Source organism: Hyaena hyaena, unplaced genomic scaffold (genome assembly GCF_003009895.1).
Source record: "Hyaena hyaena isolate Hyena2069 unplaced genomic scaffold, ASM300989v1 scaffold_213, whole genome shotgun sequence".
In the NCBI taxonomy this organism is placed as follows: domain Eukaryota; kingdom Metazoa; phylum Chordata; class Mammalia; order Carnivora; family Hyaenidae; genus Hyaena; species Hyaena hyaena.
In genome coordinates this window covers 2,412,404-2,429,080 of record NW_024080843.1, presented here as the reverse complement: position 1 = coordinate 2,429,080, position 16,677 = coordinate 2,412,404, and the positions used below count along the sequence as shown (strand labels likewise).

Genomic DNA, 16,677 nt, shown 5'->3' with positions numbered 1-16,677 from the left:
CTGTGCTGACAGCTCAGAGCCTGGAGCCTGCTTCAGATTCTGTGTCTTCCTCTCTCTCTGCCCCTCCCCCACTCATTCTCTCAATCTCTCTCTCTCTCAAAAATAAACAAACATTAAAAAAATCTTTAAGAGATATTTTGGGGACAATTGGGAAAATCTGAGTATGGACTAGTTACCAAATAATATCAGGAAGTTATAGAAGAAGGTCTTTAGGAAGTACATGATTTATGTACTTAGGGGTGAAGTGTCATGATGCCTGGAACTTATTTTCAAATGTTCTAGAGTAAAATCAGATAGAGCAAAAGATGGCAAAATGTTAAACTACTGAACCTAAGCATGAATAAACAGGTGTTTATTTCACCTTTTCAGTGTATTTGAACTCTTTCATAAAGAGTGGGGAAAAAAATCAGGGCTTCCCGAATAGGGTACATTTACTGAAACTACAAATTGCTGTTCATTAGGAAAATCAATCTACCTATAATTTACTCCAAAGTGGACATAATCAAGTGAATAATAAGGAAAGAACAGGGTCTCATTCAACTTTGTAGCTGCAAATCCTAGCAACAGTGCTGAATATTAGCTGGAGAAGGATTAAATAAAAAGGAAAAAATGTTACTTGGGATTATTGACAGTTTATGTATTTTCCCAGGAAGGTAGGCTAGGCTTCTTAAATTCCAAAGGCCAATACAAGATATATTTCAAAGGCAGTAATTTCACATCAACACTGATTTCCCCTCCTTCCAACAAATATGGATGGCCACAACTGATTGTATATGAGGAAGACTTACCTCAGAAACTTTTAGAAGACCTGCAGAAGCATAGTAGTTTGCAACAATGCAGGCACGAAGTTTATCCATCATCCTTCTTGCCTCAATCAATCGCTACAAACAAATGTTAACTCATTAAAAAAATGGAAATGACGGAAGAGATACACTATAAAAATTTTCAGAAAATAAGAAACACAAATGACCAAAGGCTCTACTTCTCTAATAAGCAAAGAAAAGCAAATAAAAATGACCATTTCCACCTATCAAACTGGCAAAGGATTGAAAAGTATGACAAAAGCCAATGTTTGCAAGAGAATATAGACATATTAATATGAACATTTGTGTGTATATATATGCATATTCACTAAGAAATATCCACAAAAATACTGTGCACAAGAACAAAGAGGAATTATCTTTTGGGATGGAATTTCAGGTAATTTTTTTGTTATGTTTTTCTCCAATTTTATTTATAGGGGAAAAAAAAGCCTTTTTTCCAGAATGAGAACATTCCTTAAAAGAATGGCAGTGGGGAAAAACCATAATTTTATAACAATAGATTTTTTTCAATTCATCATGTATAGATTTTTTTGCAATAGCTTTGTTATTTTTATAAATTTATCACCATTATACCTGGTCAATGACTTCAATTTCATGTTCCTTATTCTTCATTTCAAGTGCAAACTGTTCCTTGATAATAGTCTCGATCTTCTGCACAGCGGCATCTCGAGCTGCAAAAAGAACATAAAATAATCCAAGGTCTAGTTAATCACTGACCATCTTGATTTAAGTCAGCATGCAAAAGAACAAACCCAGGAAACAGTGACTCCTAAGTGGAGAAACCTAGTGGCTGTCACCCTGAGCAATGATGAAAAGTTAACATCACTAATACAGGGGCAAACTGACCTCATGTGTTTTCTGACATAATGCAATGAGTAGTCTACATCACTCTATGGTATTCTGGCCACAAATGCTAAATCTAATCACAGAGAACATCAAACAAACCTAACTGAAGGACATTCCACAAAATAAGTGGCTTATATGATTCAAATATTAGTGTCAAGAAAGACAGAAAGGTTGAGGAGATTAAAGAGACATGACAACAAAATGCACTGTGTGAGATCCTGGACTGGATCCTGGAGAGGGGAAAATAGTTATACAATACAATACTGGGACAATAGGTCCCTGTTAGTTATTCAAGTGTTGAATATGGACTACAGGTTACATAATGTAATGAATGAATGTTAAAATTTCCTGCTTCTGTTAACAGTACTGTGATCAACATAAGAGAATCTCCTTAGGAAATAACACCTGTGTTTACAAGGTGTCCAATTTATTTTCCAATGATTTAAAAACAATGATGTGCATATATACCTGAATGCATGCATTTGTATGCAGAGGGTACTGATAAATCAAATGAGGCAAACATAAACAATTGGCAAATTAATCTGGATAAAAGACATAAAAGCATTCCTTACAATTATTCTGTTTGGAATTATATAAAAATAAAATTACTGAGAAAAAAAAGAAATCTAGTAAAACTCTGGGAGAAACATTTGGTGACATGTGAAAAACCATAGTCCAAGGGCAAACTGGTTAGCTAGAGGGGAGGCAGTCTGTGATATAAGAGCAGTTCATAAAAAGGCATGTAGCTTCCTTCTGTACAGAAGGATCTAGCAAGCAATTCAGCATTTTCTGACCACAATTACCTAAAGGAATAAGCAAAGAAAGAATTCAAAAGTAAGAAAATGCTCCTACTCCTGAAGCTAATATTACACTGTATGTTAACTAACAGGGATTTTAAAAACTTTAAAAAACAGTGGCAACAAAAACAAAAGAAAATGCCTCTAAAGGTGACAAAATTCAGATGATGACTATTCAATATGCAACTCAGTCTAAAATATCAGATACAAGGGGGGAAAAAAGAGCCAAATGACTGCTTGAAAAACCTGGCATTTGGGGGCAGCTGGCTCAGTCAGTAGAGCACGCAACTCTTGATCTTGGGGTTGTAAGTTCAAGTCCCACTTTGGGTGGAAAGATTGCTTAAAAGTAAAATCTTTATTTTTAAAAAAAATTTTTTTTTAATGTTTTTATTTATTTATAGAAGAGAGAGAGAGAGAGACAGCGTGAGCAGGGGAGGGTCAGAGAGAGAGGGAGTCACAGACTGAAACAGGCTCCAGGCTCTGAGCTGGCAGTCAGCACAGAGCCTGACGCGGGGCTTGAACCCACGAACCGCGAGATCATGACCTAAGTGAAAGTCGGACACTTAACCGACTAAGCCACCCAGGCGCCCCAAAAGTAAAATCTTTAAAAAGAAAGAAAAACCTGGAATTTTGCAAAAAGATTCTGGGGTTTATAATATGAAAAAATGATCTTCACCCATGCTTTAGAGTATATGAAAAACTGTAGAGATTTAGATACTCTGATGGCCATTATCACTTTCTCACTGTAAAACATGCCATTAAATTGGCAACTTCAATGTTGCCACTGAACTTCAATGATCAGTGTATACTAGTAATGGTATAAGTGAACATTCTTGTGGAAATGTCTGTATGGAGGCAAATGACTAATATTTCTCATCACGTAAAATAGAGTATTTTCTAGTATTGCTATATATATGTCTTTGTAGAAACCAGCAGATACTCTTAAGGAAGGCTGAAAGTCAGAAACTGTGATCACTGAAGGCTGTTTTATAAGCTCCTCAGAGAGAAACATTTCTACATTATCTCTTTCATGGAATAAATAAAAACACAAACAACATACAAAACAATATAAGCAAAGGGAAACATCCTACCAAATCTAGTTTGAGAAAAATTCTGAAAAATAAAAACATGGCTTGGGATTAGGCAGAGTATGGACATCAAAAGGAAGAACAGCAAACTGTCTCTCAGTAAGAAAAAACCATTCCTGCTTAGGCTGAGTATTTGGATGGAACCTGCACTAGATTTAAACTGAAATTATGATGTTTCTAAAGCAATCAGTTTTTCCTACTCTTAGTTTTCTTTAAAAAAAAATTATGCCATGTGAGTAAGGGATAGAAGTTTCACATTTATTTGGTTTATTACTGAAAGGAAGTGGCTTTTCCTTATAAATAAAATTCAACTGAATGAGGGAAAGGCTACAGTGAATGAAATGGTTTCATTATTTGGAATTCAATTTAATAATTTTTGGTCCACAAAGACTTTCTAGGGTACATATGACTTGACTGCACTCAGAGACAAGAATTTTCTTTCACCACTTCAACTCTAGCAACACTAATCTTTGTGGAGCTACGACACTTTATGACTTGGTTGCCTTCTTTACCCAGCTGTAAATGTTAACTTACATACACTTATTATCTAAATAAATGGTAATGAATTTCAGCAATAATTTGTTTTAAGAAGTCAAATTTAAATAAACTATTTGTAAAAAAAAAAAAAAAAAAAAAAGAAGAAGTCAAATTTAGGGGCATCTGGGTAGCTCAACTGGTTAAGCATCCAACTTTGGCTCAGGTCATGATCTTGCAGTTTGTGAGTTCTGCCCGCATTGGGCTCTCTACTGTCAGCGTAGAACCTACTTTGGATCCTCTGTCCCCCTCTTTCTCTCCCTCCCCCGCTCATGCTCTCCCGCTCATGCTCTCCCTCTCAAAAATGAACATTTAAAACTTTTTCTGAGATAGGGGCGCCTGGGTGGCTCAGTCAGTTAAGCGTAGAGCTTTGGCTCAGGTCATGACCTCACAGTTAGTAGCTTCAAGCCCTGCATCGGACTCTGTGCTGACTGCCAGCTCAGAGCTTGGAGCCTGTTTCAGATTCTGTATCTCCCTTTCTCTCTGACCCTTCCCTGCTCGCGCTGTCTCTCTCTCTCAGAAATAAATAAAACATTAAGAAAATTATAATAAACAAAAATAAAACTTTTTCTGAGATAGCTTAAAACATTCTGGGTAGCTACACACAGTTGATGATTTGCTCTTCAACCAATTATATGATCATGGGCAAGTAATTTAATGCTTCTTAACTACTAGCAACTAAGTGCAGGGGTTAAACTAGATCACTATTTTTCAAATTTTTATCATTCTTTACCACCTTTAAGTTACCTACACCACATCTTAGAACCCTATGAAACACCTAATTAGCATAATTAAATCATATTTTTAAACTTTCTTAGCCTCATCCTAAGCAAAAGTAGTCACAAAACGACCAGATTGATGAGACCATCATCTTTCCAATAGACACTGAAATATGCAACAATTACAATAAAAAACTTAACCCAATGTACCACCTATAATCATCTACCACACTGTATACATAAGTATACATATTATAAGACTTTATGATTAGATCTAACACAGAGCAATAGCCAAAACTCACAGCCAGTCTCATTACTGACACTTCACTGTCTACCTGATTGTCTTCCTGGCCTTTTACACCACAAATGGCATACTGCTATTAACAGAGCATTTAACTAATCCCTCTTCAAATTATACACAGTAGTGGAATTGCATTTTATTTTAGTTCCTGTAAGTTTTACAGGGATGCATATCTCAACAAAGAAATAAATAATTTCCTAAGGCAGGTGAATTTCTACCTGAATTCTCAATTGCTTTATGCCGCTTATTTGGAATAGCCACAGATACATCCTCATAATCAGGGTCGGTTTCTTTGATTGTCCGCTTGATTCCAGACATGATGACATTCGTTTTTCACTGTGAAGGAATAATAAATAAATAAACAACACTACCTGATGCTAGTACTTATAAATATATGTACACAAACATACAAAGAGAGTAAATATTACATAATGGTGATACTCACAAGTTTCTGTGTAAACATGTACATGTTTCTGTTAAAGCCAAAAGCATAGCTAACTTCAAGTTAACTTTTTAAAGAAAAAAGTCATCATCATCTGTTACAAAGGGTAGGTTTGCCTTTCAAGAGAAAATCCTTTAACAAGGCAGCACACTGCTCAGATTTTTCAAAAGGGGCCAGTTTTTCAAAGAAGGGCACCCATAAAGAAAGGAAAGAATGAGACTTTGATGAAAACATGGTAAAGCCCAAATAGCATCTTAGAATTTACAATATATCCAGCATATTACAAAATATGAGCGGTGCCTGGGTGGCTCAGTTAAGTGTCCGACTTTGGCTCAGGTCATTATCTCACAGTTTGCAGGTTCCAACCCCTCATCGGGCTCTATGCTGCCAGCTCAAAGCCTGGAGTCAGCTTCAGACTGTGTCCCTCTGTCTCTGCCCCTCCCCCACTCTCTCAAAAATTAAAAAAATAACAAAATAAATTTTTTAACTGTTAAAAAAATGAGTAATATATATAGTTATGCCCTCAATAAATAATATATCATACAAATCCTCTTTTTGGTACTTAAACATGCCTGCTACATAACAGGTACTCAATAATATTGTTACTGACCATTTATCATTTTTCATAATAAACACATAGGCTTATATTAAGACAGCAAGTTTTCCATATGGTAAACAAGTCCTACAAATACAAGTCTTTGAACAAAACAATTCCATAAATCTTCTAGATCTGCACTGTCCCAATACGTTAGCAACTACCTATATATGGCTATTTGGTATTAATTAAAATTTTAAAAGTTAAAAAATTAAAACAGGGGCGCCTGGGTGGCTTAGTCGGTTAAGCGTCCGACTTTCGCTAAGGTCATGATCTCGCAGTTCGTGGGTTCGAGCCCCAGGTCGGGCTCTGTGCTGACTGCCAGCTCAGAGCCTGGAGCCTATTTCAGAGTCTGTATCTCCCTCTCTCTCTGACCCTCTCCTGCTCACGCTCTCTCGCTCTCTCTCCTAGAAATAAAAATATTTAAAAAAACAAAATTAAAACAAAGTTGGGGTGCCTGGTTGGCTTAGTCAGTTAAGCATTCAACTCTTGATCTCGGCTCAGGTCATGATCTCACAGTTTGTTGGGTTCAAGACCCACATTGGCCCCAACACAACAAACTGTGAGATCATGCTTGGGATTCTGTCTCTCCTCTCTTGCCTCTCCCTTGCTGTTCTCTCACTCTCTCCCCCCACCTCTCAAGATAATAAACATAAAAAATAAAGTTAATTAAAAATTAAAAATTCAGTTCCTTTCTTCCACATTTCAATTTTTCAATTTCAGAACTAGCCACATTCCAAGTACTCAGTAGCCATCAGAAGCAAGTAGCTACGATATTGGACAGTACAAATACAGAACATTTATATCACTGCAAAAAGTTCTAAGGGACACGTTCCTCTTCCAAACTCTTTCATAGAGCATTTATTTATATTTCATGAGTTGGTTTAGGAAATGCTGTCTGTACCAGCACTGTCCAAAAGATATATAATGTGAGCCATGTGTAGAATTTAAAATTCTCTAGCAGTCACATTAAAAAAAAGGAAAGAAGGGCATCTGGGTAGCTCAGTCAGTTAAGCGTCGACTCTTGATTTTGGCTCAGGTCATAATCTCATGGTTTGTGAGTTGGAGCCCCACACTGAGCTCTGTGCTGAGAGCTAGGAGCCTGCTTGGGCTCGCTCTCCCTCTCTCTCTGCCCCTCCCCGTTCACTCGCTCTCTCCAAACAAATAAACTTAAAAAAATGTTTTTTAACGAAAAAGAGGGAGCCTAGCTGGCTCAGTCAGTAGAGCATGCAACTCTTGATTCTGGGGTCATGAGTTTGAGCCCCCACAATGGGCATAGAGATTACTTTTTAAAAAAGGGGGGGGGAGATGGGGTGAAATTAATTTTATTATCTTTACTTAACCAATGTACCCAAAATATTCATTCCAACAATGTAATCAATATAAACAAATTAGCAATAAGATGTTTTACATTCCTATCTTTGTACTAAGTCTTTAAAATCCAGGATGTATTTTACACTTCTAGTGCATCTCAATTTAGACTAGCCATACTTCAAAGGCTTAGCACCACCTGTGCCTAGTGAAGCCCTCTTACTGGGCAGCAAAGGCCTACTGAATTCAGTATACAGATAAGAAAACAGGTCTAGGGTGGTTACATTAGTTGCCCTTAGAGCTTTAATCTATGACACAGAAGAGAGAGCTCCCTGATTTCCAGATCTCTGTTCCACTACTAATGGTTATTTATCTAACTAAAAGCAAAAACACACAATATGTGTTTACTGAGGTAATAAAGGGTGGGTTGTTTTTGTTTTTGTTTTTTTTTACAGAGAGAGTGTGAATGGAGGAGAGGGGCAAAGGGAGAGAGAATTCCAAGCAGGCTCTGCACTCAGCACAGAGCATGATGTGGGACTCGATCCCACAACACTGGGATCACAATCTGAGCCAAAATCAAGAGCTGGGCGCTCAACTGACTGAGCCACCCAGGTGCCTTAAGGTAATAAAAAGTTTTAAAATAAAACTAATAAAAATATTAACTCAAAAACTTTTCACTCAAAGTTAAAATAGAAATAACAATTTACAAGTTTCTTGGCTTAGGGGCACCTGGCTGGCTCAGTCGGTGGAGCATATAACTCTTTTTTTTTTTTTTTTTTTTTTTAGGTCAGTATGATTTTATTTAAAAATTCGCAAAGCTGAAGGAGGGACCTGATCTCTTGTTAAAAGAAAGCAATTTTCACAGTAATAATATTTAACCATTTTAGCTTTGTGTTGAATCATAAAAGGAAGTTTCTGTTCAGTCCCTCCTCCGGCGCACTTAGCCAGGTGCTTGGTGATCTTGTAGGAAGAGAACGCGTTCCCTGGGCTGTGACCTCCTAGGAGATCCTGTCACCTGGGCGGGCCGCCCGTCTGTTCCTGGGCAAGCACGCCGGGTCTCACTTTCACTGCCTACGCAGGGCTCGGAAAAGCCCTCATTTTAAACTTAAGAAACTGTGAAAGGATTCCTTATCTCACTGCCTGCAACAAACCCACCTACTTTTTAAGTCTTGACAGTTACAAGTGTAAAATACTTGAAATGTAGATGTTCCACATTTAAGGGAACAGCTCGGATATTAAAAAATTAGGTCAAGTAACATTTTTTTTTTAAGAGCATATAACTCTTAATCTCAAGGTTGTGGATTTGAGCCCCACACTGGATATAAAAATTACCTAAAGGGGTGCCGGGGTGGCTTAGTCGGTTAAGCATCCGACTTTCACTTGGGTCATGATCTCGCGGTTCGTGGGTTCGAGCCCCGCATTGGGCTCTGTGCTGACTGCCAGCTCAGAGCTTGGAGCCTGTTTCAGAGTCTGACTCCCTCTCTCTCTGACACTCCCCTGCTCACGCTGTCTCTCTCTCTCCTATAAATAAGTAAAACATTTTTTAAAAATTACTTAAAAATATTTTCTTAAAAAAAAAGTTTCTCAGCTTAGTCCAGTTCTTTCATCCATCTCAGAGATATGGTCACTTAAATCCGATGGGAGAGAGACCCATTATGTAATGATATATATTTAAATCCTAGATCTAAGAGATCATTTTTCCTGCAATTGCTACCTTGTGTAATATCACTAAGCTTAAAAATGTTCTAAAATCTCTAGCAGTTATAAACATCCTGAATCAAGCCACTTAATGTTTGTTCACCATCATTATATAAGTACTTTAATCCAGAATATAAATGAATCTTTACTTTTACAGAGGCCTTGAATCTGACTATTATTTTTTGTTTTTATTATTATTTTTTAATGTTTTATTTATTTCTGAGAGAGAGACAGACAGACAGCATGAGGAGGGGAGATCAAAGAGAGAGGGAGACACAGAATCCAAAGCAGGCTCCAGGCTCCAAGCTAGCTGTCAGCACAGCGCCTGACATGGGGCTCGAACCCACAAACCATAAGATCATGACCTGAGCTGAAGTCAGATGCTTAACCAACTGAGCCACCCAGATGCCACTATTTTTTTTTTTTAAACCTTATAAAAAGTGAGAGTAATGGGGCACCTGACTGGCTCAGATGGATGAGCATGCAACTCTTGACTTTGGGGTCATGAATTCAAGCCCCACTCTGGGCACAGAACTTACTAAAATAATAATAATAATAAAACATTTCTTTGAAAAATAAGAATAAGGTCGCATTCAGCCTGCAACTAGTTTTAGACAACCTGAAAAAATCGTGGATCACTACATAAAGAATACACTCTAAAAAAGAAAAAAAAAAAAGCATACATTCCTAAAAATCAATAAACCTCATTCCTTCTTTAATACAGTTGGGAAAAAACATACCTTCTATTCTCCAATAAACCTAGAATCAGAGACAGACACATCCTAGCAGATCTCCAAATCTATTTCTGCACCACACCATTTCCTCAGTGACCACCTGTCTCCTACAGCTTTGCCAGAGCCCTATGGGATTATTCTGTAAAGATAAGTCAGTCCAGCATCATCTTCACTCATCCATTCCATGGACTTCATAATCTGAATAGTCTCCTCCTACTTCCCAAGAGTAATAGTGGCTCCTCCCCCAGAAAAGCTAGGGATCCTTGAAGAAAACAGTATTTTATTTCACCTTCACTTAAGTGATAAAAGCAAAACTCTCTTTTGGCTTTTGCTTTAAAACTGGGAAAACAGAAGGGGGGAAAAAAAAGAAGAATTTGGTTGCAGAGGGGTTGGCTGGGTTAGAAGAAACCACCAATGAGTTAACTTGTGCTGCCAAGGTTATTCATATTTCATGCAGCCCTTGTAATAAAGCTTTTCCTGTCATATTTGGACATAGATTTGAGCCTCCAATAAACATGTTTAGGAAGATTTAGGTCCACACAGAGCACTTTTTAATAATTCAGGTCTGCTTCTGTCTAGCAAGAACAATCCTAAAGTATACACATGCCACATTGAAGTATATGCTAGCTAAGGCTAGGCACAACTGCTGAGGCATGCTCTCACCATGATGTAATAAATACATGAACGGAATGTGTAACAAATGCCCATGGTCATACTAAGTTTTGGATTCTTGTCTTTGAGATTTATGAAAAGAAAATATGAACAGTTGCTAGATATTGTCAGATTCAACTTTGAAACAAAGTGTCCTACTAACCCTCCTTAAGTTTTAAATCAGATGAAACTGAAAAGAATAAGGAGATGGTAAATGTGAACTGCTAAAAAAAATCTGTTACTGTTTATAATTTGTGAGAAAGGATTTTCTCCATACCATGGGACCAAAGCCAAATACAGAAACATAGAGAAACATACATAATGCTGATCCTTCTAATTTAGAATTTCTATCTCACTGAAAACAGACTCATAAAAAGTAAAGGCCTTTCCATCCAGGAGGACCTCTCCACAAGAACATGCCCCTCGCAAAGGACTTCCTCTACTCATTGTCCCTGGAAGAGAAGAGGAAGGACAAGAAGCTCCTGGTGCAGAAACTCAACTCCTACATCATGGATGTGAAGTCCCGAGGATGCTACAAAATCACCATCCTCTTGGCCATGCACAAACAGTAGTTTATGTGTTGGCTGCTCTACTGTCCTTTGCAGGAGGAAGAGCAAGGCTACAGGAAGTTGTTCCTTCAGACGGAAGCAGCACTAAAAGTACCCTGAACCAAGATGAGTGGAACACTATCCCAATAAACACATTTTGTTTTGTTTTTAAGTAGACTCCACACTCAGTGCAGAGCCCAATGCGGGGCCTGAACTCCCAACCCTGAGATCAGAACCTGAGTTGAAATCAAAAGTCAGATGGCGCCTGGGTGGCTCAGTCACTTGAGCATCCAACTGTTGATTTCAGCTCAGGTCACGATCTCAAGGTTTGTGAGTTTGAGCCCTGCGTTGGGCTCTGCACTGACAGTGCGATGCTTGCTTGGGATTCTCTCTCTTCCCTGCCTGTGTGTTCTCTCTCTCTCAAAATAAATAAACCTTACAAAAAAAGTTTCAAAAAAAAAAAAGTCAGACACTTAACCAACTGAGCCACCTAGGCACCCCAGCAATAAACACATGTTCGATAAAAAAGAAAAAGGTAAACATTGTCAGGGCACCTGACTGGCTCAGTTGATAGAACATGTGACTCATGATCCTGGGGTTGTTTGAGTTCAAGCCCCACACTGGGTGTAAAGCTTATATCAAAAAAAAAAAAAAAGGGGGGGGGCTGGGTGGCTCAATGGGTTAAGCATCCAACTCTGGATTTCAGCTCAGGTCATGATGTCAGGGTTCATGAGATCAAGCCCCACATACAGGTTTACACTGACAGCACAGAGCCTGCTTGGGAATCTCTCTCTCCCTCTCTCTTTACCCCTCCCCCCACTTGTACACACACTCTCTCTCTCAAAATAAATAAACTTAAATATATACATACACATATATATACATACACACATAAGTAAATGTTGTCAATTTAAACTTAAAAAAAAATACATTTCTCCCTACATACAATGTAAGAAAGCAAAACTACCCTATCATACCTGTTCAAATAACATAAGTCTGACTTTTTGAAAAAAGTTAAATACCAAAAGCAAAACTAAACCTTGTAATGTTCTATCTTTAAATAAGAAAAAAAAATTTTTAATGGAACTGTATAATTAAAAATATAATAATGTAATACAGTCACTAGAAATTCTTAGTAAAAGGTCTTAGTTCTCATGTCAGAGTAGACCTAGTCCTACAATCCAGTCTTGCAAATAATCTTACAAGATGTGGTCAATTCCAGAGAAAAAAGTAAAATCTTATAAATAAGGTCCTTGAAAAATCTGCCATGTACTTTATTAGGTATGTTCTCAATATAAAATTCTACGATCCTAATACATTTGAATCTCATCAGAACCACTGAATTTTGCACTCACTGAAGGAAATTTTTCATATTTGATTTAAAAGGGGAGCCAGGGAGGAGCAGTACCATCATTTTCCACCTGCCTCTACACAGACAGATGTTCCTAAGATGTTAATAATGACTTTATCATTCTTTGGCCCTATCCTTTCTAAATTCTTCATTTCACACAAAATGTTTTCCCCTTTGTAAACAAGACAACCAGCGTTCCTTTATTAAATGTCTGAATGAGAAAACCTACAATCCATTCTTCTCCATTAGCCAGAGACATTTCAAAAACAAACAAAATAGGGGAAAAAAACTGGAGGGGAGCCTGGCTGGCTCAGTCAACAGAGTATGCAACTCTTAATCTTGGGGTTGTGATTTCAAGCCCCACAATGGGCATATAAATTACTTTAAAAAAAAAAAAAAAAGCAGAAAAATGGGTATACAAACTTTGTATACCCAATGAACTCCTGATCTAAGCAAGAACAGAAATGAATCTCAAAATCATCTTGGTAAGTAAAAGAAGCCAGACACAAGAATACATATGTGAATGATTCCACTTATAAGTTCTAGAACAGACAAATTAATCTATGGTAAAAGAAAAGAGAGTAGTTGTTCAGGTGCTAGTGGTGGGGACTGATTGGGAAGAGGAATAAAGGAGCTTTCTGGGGTAAGAGAAAACTTTTTACCTCAATAAGAGTATGGAGTTGCATGGCATATGCAATGTGAAAACTCATACAATTGTACACGTAAAATCTGTGCATTTCACTGCATATAAATTACAGCTCAATATACAAAAGGGCTATAAAAATATTTATCATGTTATCCCCTACTCAAAATCTTCCAATGGCTTCCACAACTTATTTATTTCAGAATAAAATCACACTCCTTAACATGACCTAAAAGATCTTACATGAATTGGACCCTACCCCCTCACCATCCCTTTTTTTTTTTTTTAATGTTTTTTTATCTATTTTTGAGAGAGAGACAGCGTGAGCAGGGGAGGGTCAGAGAGAGAGAGGGAGATACAGAATCCAAAGACAGGCTCCAGGCTCTGAGCTAGCTGTCAGCACAGAGCCCAACGGGGGCTCGAACCCATGAACGGTGAGATCATGACCTGAGCCGAAGTCGGACACCTAACCGACTAAGCCACCCAGGTGCCCCACCATCCTTAATCATTAGGATCAAGACACACTGGTTTTCTTTCTGTTCCTCAAATATGCCTCAATCTTTTCTTGGGGTTTTTGTTTTTTGTTTTTTTTTTAATTTTTATGTCTATTTTTGAGAGAGAGACAGAGCATGAGGGGAGAGGGGCAGAGAGGGAGACAAAGAATCCGAAGCAGGCTCCAGGCTTGCTGTCAGCACAGAGACCAATGCGGGGCTCAAACTCAGAATGGTGAGATCATGACCTGAGCCGAAGTAGGTCGCTTAACCAACTGAGCCACCTAGCCCCCTTACTTGTTTGTTTTTAAGTAAGTTCTACACCCAACGTGGGGCTTGAACTCATGACCCTGAAATAATTACATGCTCTACCAACTGAGCCAGACAGGTGCCCCTCATTAGGGCTTTTGGACTTCAGGTTCCCTCTACCTGGAATGCTCTTCCCCCAGATGAGCTTTACTAGAGCCCAGGCTCAAATGCCCACCTTATCAAAGTCCTTCCCTAATCATACTATTCAACATAGCTTTCCCCATCTTCCACCTCTAAAGTTCCTGGAAGCTCTCAATAAATTATTTGTCAAATAAATAAAGGTATAACTTAAATACATGCCAAAATATAAATACCCAAGGGAACATAACTACCAGCTTATGGTAACTTTTATCATTCTTGCCTAATACTTACAAATCTATTTGATAATGCTACATTTCCAAAGCTATTCCAAAATAGCTAAATTTTTAAAATAATGGGATGTGCAAAGTTATTATACACAGGCACATGCAGATGAAGAGATAGCTGGCATGGCATTATTAATAACAAATAGGATAATTTAAGGCAAGAAAACATTTAAAATAATAAAGATTATGTTACTACTAAAGGACACAATCACAAACATATGCCATAAATTAGACATCAAACAACATATCAAAAACTACAAAATAAACCAGAAATACTAGGACAATTAAAGAAAAATCACAATCATTACAGAGGAATCTGAACAAATGTCTCTCAGAAATCTAAAAGATCAAAAAAGAAAACATAAAAATACAGATGATATAGATAATGCAATTCACAAGCCAGGTATAACAGATACCGGTCTGAATACAACAGAGAATGCTATTTAAAATACCCATAAAAATTCATTAAAATTAAATCATAAGATAGAACATGAAGAAAGTCACAATTATTACAAAACATGGAGATGTTACAGCCATATTCTCTGATCCTAATAAAATTAAACAGGAAATCATTAACAAGAACTCACTATGATATGGGAAACAAGATACTCTTCTATTTATTTTCTAAAAGTGAGAGACAGAGAGAGAGAGAGAGAGAGAGAGCGAGCGCACACACATGCACACACAATCAGGAGAAAGACAGACAGAGAGAGCACGAGAGAATCCTAAGCAGGCTCCACGCTGCCAGCAAAGAGCCTGATGTGGGGCTTTAACTCACCAATCACAAGATCATAACCTGAGCCAAACCCAAGTGTCAGACACTTAACCAACTGAGCCACCCAGGTGGCTCAAAGAGAAAATTAAAATAAGAGTATTTTAAAATTATCAATAAACAGGACACAATATTTCTAAACCTAAGAAGATGTGGTCAAAGGCATCAGGAGAGAAAAATGACAGACCAGTTTTCATTTGTGAATACAGATACAAACCCAATCCAGCAGGGTATTTAAAAAATAGAAAAATAACTAGAAGCTTTTTTTTAATGCTTATTTTGAGTGTGTGTGTGTGTACGTGCACACACGCGTCTGTACGCCTGCATGAGCAGGGAGAGGGGCAGAGAGAGGGAGAAAGACAACCCCAAGCGGGTTCCATGCTATCAGTGTGGAGCCCAAGGCAGGGCTCCATCTCACAAACCTGTGAGATCATGACTGGAGCCAAAATCAAGAGTTGGATGCTTAACTGTGCCACCCACGTGCCCCTAGAAGCCTTTATTACCAGCAATAAATAAGATATTTAGGAGATTCAGAAGCAAGGTGACTTGCAATGCACTTGTCTAATGTTGAACCTTTAGGAGAATATTAATGCAACTGACTTTCAGTAATCCAAATATGCATGATCCATTTCATAAATATATATTTGGAATTAAATATAGCAGCTTTTAAGGGCACCTGGGTGTCTCAGTTGAGGATTTAACTCTTGACTTTGGCTCAGGTCATGATCCCAGGGTGGTGGAATAGAGCCCCTCATCGGCTCTGCACTCAGCGTGGAGCCTGCTTAAGATGCTCTCTAAAATTAAAAAAAAAAAAAGCCTATACTGAGAAAAATCATTTGGCATGAAGTCTTATCAAAAAAAATCAAAATAAAGGGGCATCTGGCTGGCTTAGTTGGAAGAGCATGCAACTCTTATTTTTGGGTCATGAGTTTGAGCCCCATGTTGGGTACTAAAAAAAAACTTAAATATATTTAAATGTCAATTTAAATTTTTTCTTCTGAAGAACTGTCATCTCCCACTGACATAGGTAACTGAAAATAGACACAAATAATTTTCTCCCAAAATCATGCTTTTTTTCCCCACAATACAAGCAATCTGAAGTAGCTTATACAAAAGACTCAGATCAAGGGAAATCTAAAAGGGAGAAGATTCTGTTCTCATTTTAAGTTGGTACTGACAAAAACTCTGTATCCTAATTATTCCAAGCCTGATCTTTTACACAAAACGATTTGAATACGCTCTCATTTCTTGGTCAACATAATCACTGTTTCTTCAACTCATCTGGTACTGTGGGGGGAGGTCTTTTAAGTAAAAACGATCACAATTTTACACAGACCAGAATGGTGGGGAGCTGATGGAGGTCAGTTCTTTGCATCATACTAACATGGGCTATTCCCAGTATAAGGGTCACCTGGCTGGCTCAGTCAGTTTAGCATCTGACTCTTGATCTCAGTTCAGGTCTTGATCTCAGGGTCATGAGTTCAAGCATGAAGCCTACTTAAAAAAAAAAAAGTCCCTGGAACATGATCTGATCGTGTGCCCTGGGATATCGCTCAGTATGACATGTAAAGAGCTTAGCAACATGGAGAAGCTAGATAGTTGAGCTAAAAAAAAAAAAAAAGTTATTATTTAAGTACTATATATTTCCAGATCAAAAA

At 37.8% G+C, this 16,677-nt stretch overlaps 1 protein-coding gene and 1 pseudogene across 2 annotated transcripts in view; one reads left to right on the top strand and one right to left on the bottom strand.

Moving 5' to 3' along the window:
* YEATS2 (YEATS domain containing 2) overlaps positions 1 to 16,677 on the bottom strand; it is a 113,699-nt gene that overhangs the window by 85,755 nt on the left and 11,267 nt on the right. For both annotated transcript variants that reach the window (XM_039242334.1, XM_039242333.1), the window contains exons 2-4: positions 5,328 to 5,445; positions 1,398 to 1,495; positions 789 to 881 (exon numbers count right to left, since the gene is read on the bottom strand). In XM_039242334.1, coding sequence (XP_039098265.1) covers positions 789 to 881; positions 1,398 to 1,495; positions 5,328 to 5,427 — 291 coding nt within the window. In that variant the 5' untranslated portion in view covers positions 5,428 to 5,445. The remainder of the gene's footprint in view (positions 1 to 788; positions 882 to 1,397; positions 1,496 to 5,327; positions 5,446 to 16,677) is intronic.
* On the top strand, positions 10,957 to 11,197 carry LOC120238549 (annotated as a pseudogene).